General features: G+C 37.7%; 1 protein-coding gene across 1 annotated transcript; it reads right to left on the reverse strand.

Annotated features, from left to right (window-relative positions):
- Nucleotides 1-3824: 3824 nt before the first annotated feature.
- Nucleotides 3825-6911, reverse strand: HOXB2 (homeobox B2). The gene is made up of 2 exons (XM_014062015.2): nt 6539-6911; nt 3825-5242 (listed from the first exon to the last, which is right to left on the reverse strand). Exons 1-2 carry the CDS (start codon nt 6909-6911, stop codon nt 4563-4565), a joined length of 1053 nt encoding a protein of 350 aa, XP_013917490.1. The 3' UTR covers nt 3825-4562.
- Nucleotides 6912-12383: the final 5472 nt, after the last annotated feature.

Consider the following 12383-nt stretch of genomic DNA (forward strand, 5'->3'; position numbering starts at 1 on the left):
TGTTCAGGGGTAGGGGTGACATGCCAGCAGAGTCAGGTTAGGCAGTTGCTGAATTGTTGACACACTGAGCCCAAAAGATTTCCCATCACTGTCCTAGATCAAGCACCCAGCTTTGGCATTGTAAACTTTATAGTTTAATACTATATCTGGAGAGGGCTTTTTTTAAAAACAAAAACAAAAACTCTGTATGCATTAACATACAGTTGGACTTAAAGCAAACTTCTGAGAGAGTGTGACAACTAAAGCTTGAAGGTGACTTTCAGCCAGGCAAGTTTAGGCCTCTTATTTAACTGCATAGAATTGGTGTTAAGAGAATATGGGGAGAATTAATTGAGTTATCTGAATAAATTGCAATAAATACTGATGCAACTGTTAATTTCCCTTTATAAAAAGTAGTCAAATAGAGAAATAAGATGGAAGATGCAAATAATTAAGCAATATTGGTAGTCCTCAACTTATGATCACAACTGAATTTTGTTGCTAAGCAAACTGATTGTTAAGTAGATTTCATCCAATTGTATGACCTTTTGGCCACAGTTCTCATGCAAATCACTTCAGTTGCTAAGTGAATCATGCAGTTGTTAAGCAAATCCAGCTTCCCCCAGTGACTTTGCTTCCAAAAGCCAGCTGAGGTCACAAATGATGATCACATGACTCCAGAATGCTGCAATTATCCTACGTACACAACCGTTGCCAAGCGCCTGAATTTTGATTGTGTGACTGTGGGGATGCTTCAGCAGTTGTAAGTATGAGGGTCAGTTATAAGTCATATATCCTTGTATATTATCCCATAAACATCCCAGTTGTACTCATACACTTAGGAATAAGTAGGAAACAGTAGTTTATATACCCCATGCTTATCTGTATAAGACCAAAATATACAATCTTTTTTTAAATAGGAGCCATATTTAGCTTCTGAGTGACATGTCAGCAGCCAGTCTCCAAAGAGTGAAAGAATGATGCCAAGACAAAAGGGTACATGAATTAACTGTTCAAATGATTCATCCATGCATATTTCATAAATTACCCTTTATGCTGCAGTAATACTTTCATAGCAACTTTGGTAACCCTTTACTGCACAACCCCTAAGTATGAGACCTTCTATTATGCTCAGTTTACTATTCAGTTCCATAGGAAATGAATCCAAAAGGAAGAAGGGCCAAGACTATGGTCATAAGAGGGCTGAAGGAAAGAAGGAATAATATATATAATATATATAATAAAAAATAGGACAATATGTAGTTTATCAGAGATATTTGAATTGAATATTTTGCAAACTTACAAAATGTATTTGGAAAATCAGTCTGAATTGATTTAGATGTTCCCAAAGTATTGGGTCAAACTGTTGAATTAAATTGATTCTATTTGGACTGACTCAACTGTTTAAAATGCAAGTAAGCCTCCATGAAAATGCTTGAATTCTGATTTATTTGAATTCAAATAAATAACTTGATTGGCATGATTTGTGAAATTGGTATAAATGTTCAGATATTCACATACCCCATTACTGATGCTTCTAAGGTGCTAACGAATAATGGTATTTGAAAAGAAGACCTCATAATCTATTGTGTTACCAAGAATTAGTTTGGGGGCCAAAGGCTGCTGCAGGTATGCCAGATTTGTCCACACTAAATGAGATTCTTGTTTGTTCTACTCAGCTGCGAAGCAGAGAATTTTCCTAGAGCAGGCGAAAATCAGGGACTGTTTCCATAGAAAAGATCATCCCTCGCAGGGTCAAATACAAAGCTGTCATCTTTAAATCTACAGTTCTACAAAATGAAATAAAGACACCAACCAAAGCAAGATGGTCTGTGTGTGTTTGTCTCTGTTTTTTGAAAAGGTTAGTTTTAATAAACTGCTCTTTATCTGGGAAGTGTAAAATAAACAATTTTTCCTTCCTCACTGATTACTTCTGCCCAGCTACAGAATTTATTTTTTACTTCTTCAGAATAGAAAAATGGATATTAATTTATCCTGTTGCTTACTAATATTCAGTGCAAGGTAGTTTATTGTATTGCCCAGAGCAGAAAATTTGCTGGAACATAAATTTTAAAACATAATATTATCAAAATACAAGAAGAGGGCTTTAGAGAGTGTACATTTCAGGGTTTGTTCTTTCCTCCGATAGATATGGACCTCTTTAATTAGGCTTTCTAAGGGGGATTATTATTATTATTATTATTATTATTATTATTATTATTATTATTATTATTATTATTATTATTATTATTATGCAAGAAGGGAGACGAAATATATCTATTTTCATGAAAAGGGAAATGTGTATCCGTTATTCTTAAAATGCAGTTAACAAAGAAACGTACCTAAGCTCATTGCATAATTGTCGAATCTTTTTGAGCGACAATCTGACGAACGGAGAATTTGAGATGTCAGAAGCTCACAGCCTGCTCATCGACGGCCTACATTCCTGTCTGCCCACGCTCCCCCCGTAGCAAGAGAACAATTTCTGCCATCTATAATGGCTGCCTGGGTCTGCACCAACACCCCCCCCCCCAACACTCCCGTGCGCGCAGGCTGAGATCCCTGCGCCATCTTGAGTTTCCATTTCTCGACACAAACACACCCCTTTCGGCGCCGGTTCTTCGTCCTTCTGTTCCTCTCTCGGGTGTCGGGCATTATTTTGGCCCACCGTTGCGACTTGAATTCCTCCCAAAATTTTTGCCAGGCTATGGAAAATACCCGTGACTTAACAAAGACGCAATATGATTTATTTGTGTGTACGCGCCCGCCTGTGTGCGAGAGTATAACAATATGTTTTGTCAGAGAGCTACTGTTTTCATTTCGTTTCTTCTCTAGGGCTTCCCTTTCATAATCCAGCAAAATTTCCCAAACGCGAGACATTTTAAATCACTCTTTTGGTTTTGATTTCAGAAATGCGGGGTTGCAAATAATAAAGTGAGCTCTATTGGCGAAGAAGCATATTCGCAGCTGCTTTCTTTCAAGCCAATCCTCCCACGAAGGAGTCTATCCAAAGTCTTTTGTTTCGTTTTGTTTTAACTTGAATTGATCTCAAGAGATTGACATTTTATACGGAAAGTGTTCAAGAAATTGGTTTCATGAAAACAATATTTCTTCTTTTTTCCCTCCCTCTTTTGGTTAATTTAGTATTTTTTATCATCCAGAATGTTTCCACTTTTGAAAAGTTGGCTTTTTTCCTGTAAGCCTGGAAAAACAGAATTCAAAAGTCTGGACACCATTCTCTTACTAGTATTTCCATTCTTCTTTCCATTTCCATTTCCTGCCTTTTTAGTGAATAGGAAATCCATAGGTTCAAAGCAAAATTAGCAAAAATAAAATATAAAGATTCCAAAAAACCCTGGTGAAATTGCTGCTGTGTTGATGATAGTGGTGGTGACAACACATGTTCATTTTAAGAACATTTTTGCAAATATTGCCTTTTTTCATTCTACCCTTCCTTTCTGATTTATGCTAGGTATGCTAGGCATATTACAGAGATATCAAATTGGTCTGGCTCCAGGTATTTAAATTCTTCCCAATTCTGGAGTGTAAATATCTTCTGTGTGTGTCTGTATGTGTGATCTGTAACTATTCAATCTGTTTTTTAAAAAATATTTCCCTTTAACTGTTACAAATATTCTAAAATATCTCTGGTGTATTACAATACTTGCAAAATTAACTGATAAAAATACAGTATCTTTTCATAAAAAATATACCAGAAAATAAAATTAATTTATATTACACCTTAATTCTTAAAACACTGCTAAGAATAAAATCTCAATGAACTAACAGTATAGAAAGCTAAACTAGATTCTTTCTTTCAATGCCTATAAAACAAGAATGCGGCATTTTAGAGACTATAAAGCCGTTTATTTAATCTATGAAAATAATGTACAATAAATAATTTGCATTTTATTATTAAAACATTTAAATAAATAATCTACTTCTAAAAGGTAATGGTAATTCATTCTTTCTTTCTGTCTTTCTGTTTGTCTTTCTTTCTGTCTGTCTGTCTGTCTTTATTTTATTTTATTAAGACATAAATGTCTTGATTCCTGAGAATTTCATTAGGACATTTTTTTCTTGTTCTGCATTTATTAATATCTACTCTATCAAAATGGGATTGGGGTGGTGGTGGTTGAAACACAGTTTGGGAGAAGAAAAAACCTGATGTTTGAAATATTTCAAACTCTAAAGGGCATAATTTTTTGAGCTGAAAAACAAAACCTCCTTATACAATTATGTTGTATTTTTAACACTTAGAGCACCTACTTGACCTCAAATGCTCCATAATGCATTATGGAGTGTGGAATAAAGGAAAATCCGAATGTTATTTAAATATAAATTTCCTTTGGAAAAAAAATGATCGAAATAATTTAATGTGATCATTTCACAAAAGAGATACACCTTTCTCTCTAAAGAAACGTCCTTCCCCAAGGAGTACCGAGGGGGAAAAAGAGGAGTTTCATGGTTAAAAGGTTTGAAATGACTGCACTTAACTGGGCATAACTGGTATGTGCATACACTTTGTATTAATTATAGGGGTATATTACCCAAGGCAAATAATAAATTGGAGGTTCGAGAGGTTACTGAAAATTGAAATGGGGCAAATCCAACGCACACAGCGTGCTGGTAAAAAAGTCTAGGTCTTCTAGGGAGAAACTTAAAGGGCTATCTGCACAGCCCTGGAGGCTGGGTGAAAGCTCTCCTGCGGCCTGTGGGCAGGAATTCGCCGAGAAGCCGCTCGGGTCCAGCGGCAGCAAAGGGGATCTCTGACTTTCCGGGAACCCGTTGCCCGGCGAGGAGCCAGAACAGGAGGACGAGCAAGAGGAGAGAGTGCGAGCGCCGGCGGTTCCGCCGAGCTCTGCGGCCGGAGCTCTGCTCTGGCTGAGCGTCGGGTAAGGCGCTGGAGCACTCCGACTCTCTCTGTTGTGACTGCCGGCTGGGTAGGGACAAGGCATCTTCCGCGCTTCTCTGCAGGAAGAGCTGCCGTTCTCGGCTTCCCCTGTTTCCTGGTTGCTGCCTTGGTCCTCTTCGGCGGGATCTGCGCTGTGCTGCGTTTGCCTCTTGTGCTTCATCCGACGGTTCTGGAACCAGACCTTCACTTGCCTTTCGGTCAAGTCCAGCAAAGCCGCGATCTCCACCCGGCGGGGTCTGCAGAGGTATTTGTTAAAATGGAACTCCTTCTCCAACTCCAAGAGCTGCGTGTTGGTATAAGCCGTCCTCAGCCGTCGGGAAGCTTTTTCGCTGTGGTCTAAACACGCGTCTGGAGGAGAAAAACAGCAAAATTACACAAAGTAATACAACCGGCTAAACGAATAATCCCGTCTCTGTTTTTTTCTTAGCGGGGATGGGAGTGGATGTTGGGCTGCTTGTATTGGAAGGCGGAGGGGAGAGAGTCATTTTAAATTGTTTGGGCATATTGCTAAATTTTGTTGGGCATAATCCTCCTCGACTCGCAGTGCCTGTGTACCCAGGGACACACAAGGCAAAATGGTTTGGTCTTAATGCCAAATGCCTATACGGACTTAAAGTGGTGGTGGTGGGGTGCATTCTGGAAAAGCTGCCTTCAGTTATAGAGGAATCCACATTCAGGAGTGGATGTTTATTCGCTGTGTCTTATCCTTTCCTTTGTACTTTGCCTATAGTACATATGTGTGTAAGAGGAGGCTATTCATAACTAAATGACCGAAAACGAACTCTAGGTAAGCAAATAACACAAACTATGAATAAGAAAAACAGAAAGCAGAGAAAAAAAGGCAGCATGTCTTGAAAGATTTATCTCCCTATTACCAACCTAAAAAATGAAAAGCCCCAAAAGCTGCCTTCTCCTGTCCACTAGCAGATTTTTTGGGGGGTGGGATTTTCGACCAGGTCCTTAGAATCATATCTCCTGCAAAACCCTGCCTTCTTCAAGGCATCACGATAGAGATGGGTTGATTAGGTTGGTTAGTAGATGAGGGACATTAGTTTCAACCTTGGAGCATTGCACTGGTTGCCTAAAGAAGGGTTCCTTCGGTGAACTGTAGAGGGAAATGAGGGGGGGGGGAGACTTTGGGTTTTCCTTTCTGCCTTCTTTCTGTTCCTCGTTCTGTTACACTGGAAATAGAAGCAGAGCAGTTTATAGCCAATGCCATTCCCCATGCTTCCCAAAACACAGCAGCCAAATTGCCTTCCGTTCTTATCCCTGGAATCAACCGTCTAAACACCATCACAGAGGAAGATGCCATACAAGAGGAATAAAAACGATGTGAAGGGAAGGGAAGGGAAGGGAAGGGAAGGGAAGGGAAGGGAAGGGAAGGGAAGGGAAGGGAAGGGAGGGAAGGAAGGAAGGAAGGAAGGAAGGAAGGAAGGAAGGAAGGAAGGAAGGAAGGAAGGAAGGAAGGAAGGAAGGATTCGTCCTAATATTTCAGTAATTAAGATTAGAAACGGAAGACGGATATTCCTTTGCCCCTTTCTCCAAGTGATTCTTAAATAGCAGATTTTTTTTGTCTCTTCCCTCCACCCTGTCAGCCACCCAAATGTTCACCCTCCCCACCCCAGCCCCCACCTTTTTACAGACCTGCAGGAGAAGCCGGGACAAATCCAGGCACAGAAGAGGAGGGAGACAAAGAGGCAGGGATCTGGTTAGCTTTCTTAAAAGATTTCTTCTCCTTCATCCAGGGGAATTCTCCACCCAGAGCAGAAGACTGGAGCGTGGCTTTCTGGGCCTGCCCATGCCTTGCTTTCTTTTGGCTCCTCAGTGCAGGCTGGCTGCTGGAACAAGGATCCAAGCCGAGGAGGGTTTGTTCCAAAGGAGGAGGAATTAACGTCGGTGGTTCCTTGATTGATGAAGTTTGAAATGTCTCCAGGACAGCGGGAAGGGACGTCAGACACTCCGCTAGCGATGGCTGGCTGTTTATGAAGCCTATCTCCCTCTCAAATTCAAAATTCATGGCTTTTTCCAGAGGCCCAGTGTAAAAGGAGGGGGCGGGGGATGCGGGTGGGTGGGTGGGGAAGGAACGCTGGATCTTTCAGGCCCTTTCAATATTTTATATCCTTTTTAGTGTAAGTATTATTTGCAGTCTCCTCCCCCTTTTCTACCCACCTTTTTATTTTTTATTTTTTAATATCTTATATTGCTGATAAAACAGGCGTATGGGGACCTTGCTCTATTAAACTGACGAGCAGGGATAAATTGCAGCCAATTTCTCATCACATGACCTGGCTAGCCCAATAGCAGGGCCATTCTAGTTGAAAACAGAGGGTTAGGACCCCCCCTCATACCTAATAATTGCAACCATGACAATAATAACAGCAATAATACTCCCACTTGTCATGCTTGAAGATTTCTTGTCCTGATTTAAAAAGCTAAATCCAGAGGAAGATGCTTCTTAAGGTTTGACTGAGAAGGCAATAGTGGGGGAGAATATGAGCAGGTAGTGACAATTTAGTTACAATTTGTCTTTTAAGTTTATCTGGCAAATGGCCTGGGTGATAGGCCTAACGCAGAAGAAAGAATGAAGAGGGGGGAAAGGGTGTTGAAAGACAGGAAAGGTATACAGAAGAAATATCCCCTTATTATAAAGACCCTTCTCATTCAACAACCAGCCCTACTGAAACAGTGAGAAACAAACTCATGTGAAACAGCTGATTTAAATTAAAAATATTCCAAACTGCCTAATTCAAATCCGTTTGAGATGATGGGAAAAGATGTGAGTTAGTAATCTAGGACCTATTTTTAAAAAGCTTCTTTAAGAATACAGGAAAGAATAACTCTCCCCATAGTTTATCACTTTTCTCCTCTCAAATGAATATTTTCTGGGATCGTCAACTTAATTTTAAATGCTTTTCTTCGAATACCAAAACTGGTTCTTAAGGATGTATCTAAGAATGTTTGTAGGCCTCCACCCCCATCCTCTTTTTAAAAGTTGCCCACAAACTGAGCAAGTAAAGAGCAGGGATTGAGGGGGAGAGGAAAGTGATCAATCTTTTCTCACCAAAGACTTCTGACAGGCAGCCGAGCCTTTGCTTACTTCTAAAAGAATTTGGATGTTTATCAGAATTTCTGAAAGAAGATTTTTTTTCAAAAATTTGGACTTGATTGGTAAAGGTACTAAATAAAATAGTTTGAAGGTTCATGGATGGGAAATTGAGATGAGGTTAAGAAAGATAAATACCAAAGAGTATCTGAGAACCTAAAATGTTGTTTACCATTTGTTTATTCAAGCTGCATTTCTCTCTAGCCTCAGAAACAGTAAAAAATAGAGATGGGAAGAGGCAAAACTTAGAACATTTCAAACATCCATATGGGATGAAAATCTTAAATCTGAGAAAAAATTAAGAGAGGAAAAATATTTCCAAAAGCCTATGTGGGAAGACTTCAGATGGGTTCTGAAAACTGCAGTACTGTAAATAATTAATATTATTGGCAAAAGCAAAAATAATTCAGTAGTTTGAAAGGTGTTTGTGCTGCTATGATTTGTACAACTGTTAAATTTTAAGTATTTAAAATCTGTAAGGAAAATGTCATTTGGAAGCCCCAAATTATGACATGTATTTTATTTTGGGAAACATTGCTCATGATTCAATCCTATTCTTTTTTTAAACCATCATATTTGAGAATAAACATTCCATTGAAATGGATGCCACTTCAATAGAGCAATGGATCTGAGTAGCAATGTTATTTTATTATCTATTCTCTACATTTCACAAGTGACAGTCATCTTTGTAAAATTATTTTATTTGGGGTTATTTAATTAAATATCTTCTAACTTTTGATTATGTTACAACCTCCAAATTGGAAAGGGACGCAATGTAAAAAAAATGAATGTTTCTATTTATATTAGACTGTTAAAGCATTAAGCTGTGGTAAAAAAAAGAAACAAATCAGTGTATTTGTAAGTTTCCTTTCAGTGCTTGAGTTTAGTCTGCAGAGAAGTTGCCAACAGAATTTCATCTTCAATTCCCTTTCATGCTATGAATGAACACCTTCTTTCCATATAAAGTCCATTAGCTGATCATATTTGATATAGCTGCATTTGCACTGCTGATATTAGTGCCATTTATTGCTTTCAACTAAAAACCACTGACTTTGTTGGTCTGTCTGGTTTATCTGAAGTGATTATGAATAATGTTTTGTAGTAATACAGATGCAAGATTATATGAATTGATGTTTTAAACACAGATACAGAGATGGTTGGATCTAATATAACTAACTTGCCATAAATTCTGCCCCAACCCTGAGATTATCATGAGAGATCCTGCTCCAGGTATCCTCACATGCTGAAGCCTTAATGGAAGTCCCTTCCAGCTTTGCAATATTCTCCCCATTAAGATCCATCTGATTCTACTCTGCTATTTTTCATGGTCTTTTAATTTCTGTTCTGTTGCTTTCAATAGTTAAATTCTGGTTATTTTAAATCTTTGATGCTTTTATAAACTATTCCAGTGGATTGGTATCATCTACTGTATGTGTATGACCTAGAGTTTTCTTTAAACTGTATGTTGCCCTAAAAGCTATAACTTTAGGATGGCTAGAAAGTTTTAAAAATAAATATATAAATAAATATTTCACTGAGAAAAGTTAGTTTTATGAATGAAAGAAGAGTGTATTTTGTAAATCAGTGCATATTTTTAAAAATATAAATATTGAAAAATAGAATTGATGAAAGTCAAGTTATATGGGGTATAAAATCCCTGAATGCTAAGAAGAAAAGTAAATTTGAACATTTTTTTCTGAAAGCATTTTTGTTTTTACAACACTTGCCATTGTTTTTAATATATGGGGAGGAGAAGATCTTAAAAATTCTAGCTCTCAGTATCTGTTTACATGGGATTTTGATATTAGCTTATTCAACTAAATATAGAGAAAATCTGTTGGAAAAAATGTACCAAAAATGCAGGGGAGGGAATTTTTTTAACTGGTGAAGGTATGGCTAAAAGGTGAGTTTTCTTGGTATTGTCAAAAATTAGAATTTTCTGGCCAATTAACTTTGACCTGAATATTTTGAAACAGGCTGCCTTTTAATAGATAGGAATTACTTCTGAATATAGGATTGTTAGTTGCTAAAATATCAATATGTAAGTATTAGAAATAGTAAAGTGTTTTTCCTATTTGACATATTTAATTCAATGTGTCTGAGAATATGAGGTACCCCCACATAAAATAATACTGATTTTAAATGTATAATCTGATACTGAATTCTTGATTTTGAAAGCTGTTTTTGAGCATAATGAAACTTTCTTTATTTGTATATAATGGTGGCAGTACTAATATAAGATAAAGAATGCACTATTACTCCCTAAGATTTATTTCTTGTAGTAGCTTGTCAGGAAGTAGCTCTTTTTGCTAGAATAATTTATTTGAGGAAACCCTTTCACAAAGGTCTGAATAACACAGGGGCCAATATTTTAGTTCTGTTAAATCATCCATAAAATCACAGACAGGGAAATGATAGTGGGGGAGGGGAGATACTGCATTCTTGACTATTGTTGCTTGATCAGATCCCAATCAAACTTTCCACGCTCTTATGCTTTTAAATTACAGCACCACAGAATATTAAATTACTTCTTGGATGGATGAGCATAACCCAGCTACAACCATGAATGCAAGAAAGGGTGCTTCGGGTGCTTTAAAAAATGTTATTTATGATTGCATGAAAGCTTTAATTATCAGTGGAACTTAATATACCAACAAAACAAAATCAAATATTTTTTTAAGTCCCTCTGACCTGGAATTCATGCCTGTTTGTAGAAGCAATCTATTTTTCTCCTCCTCACATTCATTAAAGATAGAGCTACAGACCAACAATGAATGCAAAGATATGTCTTTAAAGCTGTGAGAATAGTGTTGCCATCTAGAATGTCTCTAGTCATCCTGCTGAAGACAATGAAACTGCTTTGGAGTTCAGTTGACAGCAAATTGAAATCACATTTATACTGTACTACAATAAACAATCCACTGTAATTTAAAGCAATATGCAGCAGCCTTTCTAAGAAGCTATAGACTAGGGAGAATTATGACAAGCCAGTCTTGTTGATTCCAGTAAGAAGTTAATGAAGTGCAGGAAGAAAATTCTATGAACCTGGCCTATGGTCTCTTTGTCCTATATATATTTTATCTCACCTGATACCAAAAATATCTGCAGAGTAACAGTTTTTCAACATATTTAGCATATGAGGTAGCTCACATAGCATGTGCATGGGCAATGTGATGAAGCCTTTTTTAAATATGGGCAAATATTTACTTATGGCCAACACGCTGTAGCAAGTACGCTATCTCTGTATTAATGTGACCAGTATGATTCATGTGCACTACAGTCCAACAAATCAGGTTGGAGAATGCTGTGGCAAATGCCTTGGTTCCTTCCCATAAAACTTTTAGAAGCAAGTGATGCTATTGCAAAAAGAATTCACAACCTGAATTCAGCTAAGATGGTTCCACCCTATATACTTTATTTCTATGGCATGGGGGAAGTACAAATAGTTGCAGGTCCATAAAACAGTACTATTGGGGCCTACAACATGTCTTCATAAAATCAAAGAACATACAATTCATTTACAATTCATCCTACTGAGATAGTACAGTCTCAAGTCTGAAGTTGGATAAATGCCTTTCTCTAAAACTGGTATTAATCAGCTACATTAGAGAAAAAAATCCTGTTGCATCTAATTAGTTGACCATCTTTTATTCTATAATGGCTAAGCAGATGTTCCCATTGCTCAGTCTTCTTCTACTGTTTTCCAGCACTTGGTTTACAAAGTTACGTTTCCTCCTGTACAGAATTATTACAGACAGTGATTGACTTAATGGGATGGGAACAAAACAATGGCATATGATTGTTACAGGAAATATGTAGTATCAGCTCACTAAAACCAATACCAGAATAGCTGTCTTCAATCAACATACCCAAAGTCACTACTGAATTCACTCATTTTCTAGCTTCATGCAGGACATTGAATTTTAGACTAACCCAACAGATTTGGTTCTCAAAACTGCTCATACATAAACTTATCCTAACCAATGTTAGCATATTGCCAACTGATTTGGTTATGCCTTTCTAACTCAGCCAGTGAATATGCAATATTCCAATTAGACTTTTAGGACCAAAGATAAACAGGCATTTTGTTCTGCTGGAGAATATTCCTCTATGTGGCCACATTCCACTACCTCAAGGGATGGAGTTGAATCAAGAAGTGGGTGGAGTCATCATTCTCACTGCTTCTGACTCACTCCTTTCATTTTCCTCCTTGGACAATAGGCTTGCCAATGAAGACACAGATCCTTTTTGCCCAAGGTCTCAATTGCTTGCTTGGCAAAAGGCTTTTGAAATTAAACTTCAAGGTTAGAACATTCATAGAAGTACTATGTGATTCTTTATACCATCCAACAAACAGTGGGATGTACCACAGAAAACCCACTTCAA

The sequence above is a fragment of the Thamnophis sirtalis genome, unplaced genomic scaffold, assembly GCF_051295495.1.
Source record: "Thamnophis sirtalis isolate CommonGarterSnake01/CBP01778 unplaced genomic scaffold, rThaSir2_p1.2 scaffold_4, whole genome shotgun sequence".
Lineage (NCBI taxonomy): Eukaryota > Metazoa > Chordata > Lepidosauria > Squamata > Natricidae > Thamnophis > Thamnophis sirtalis.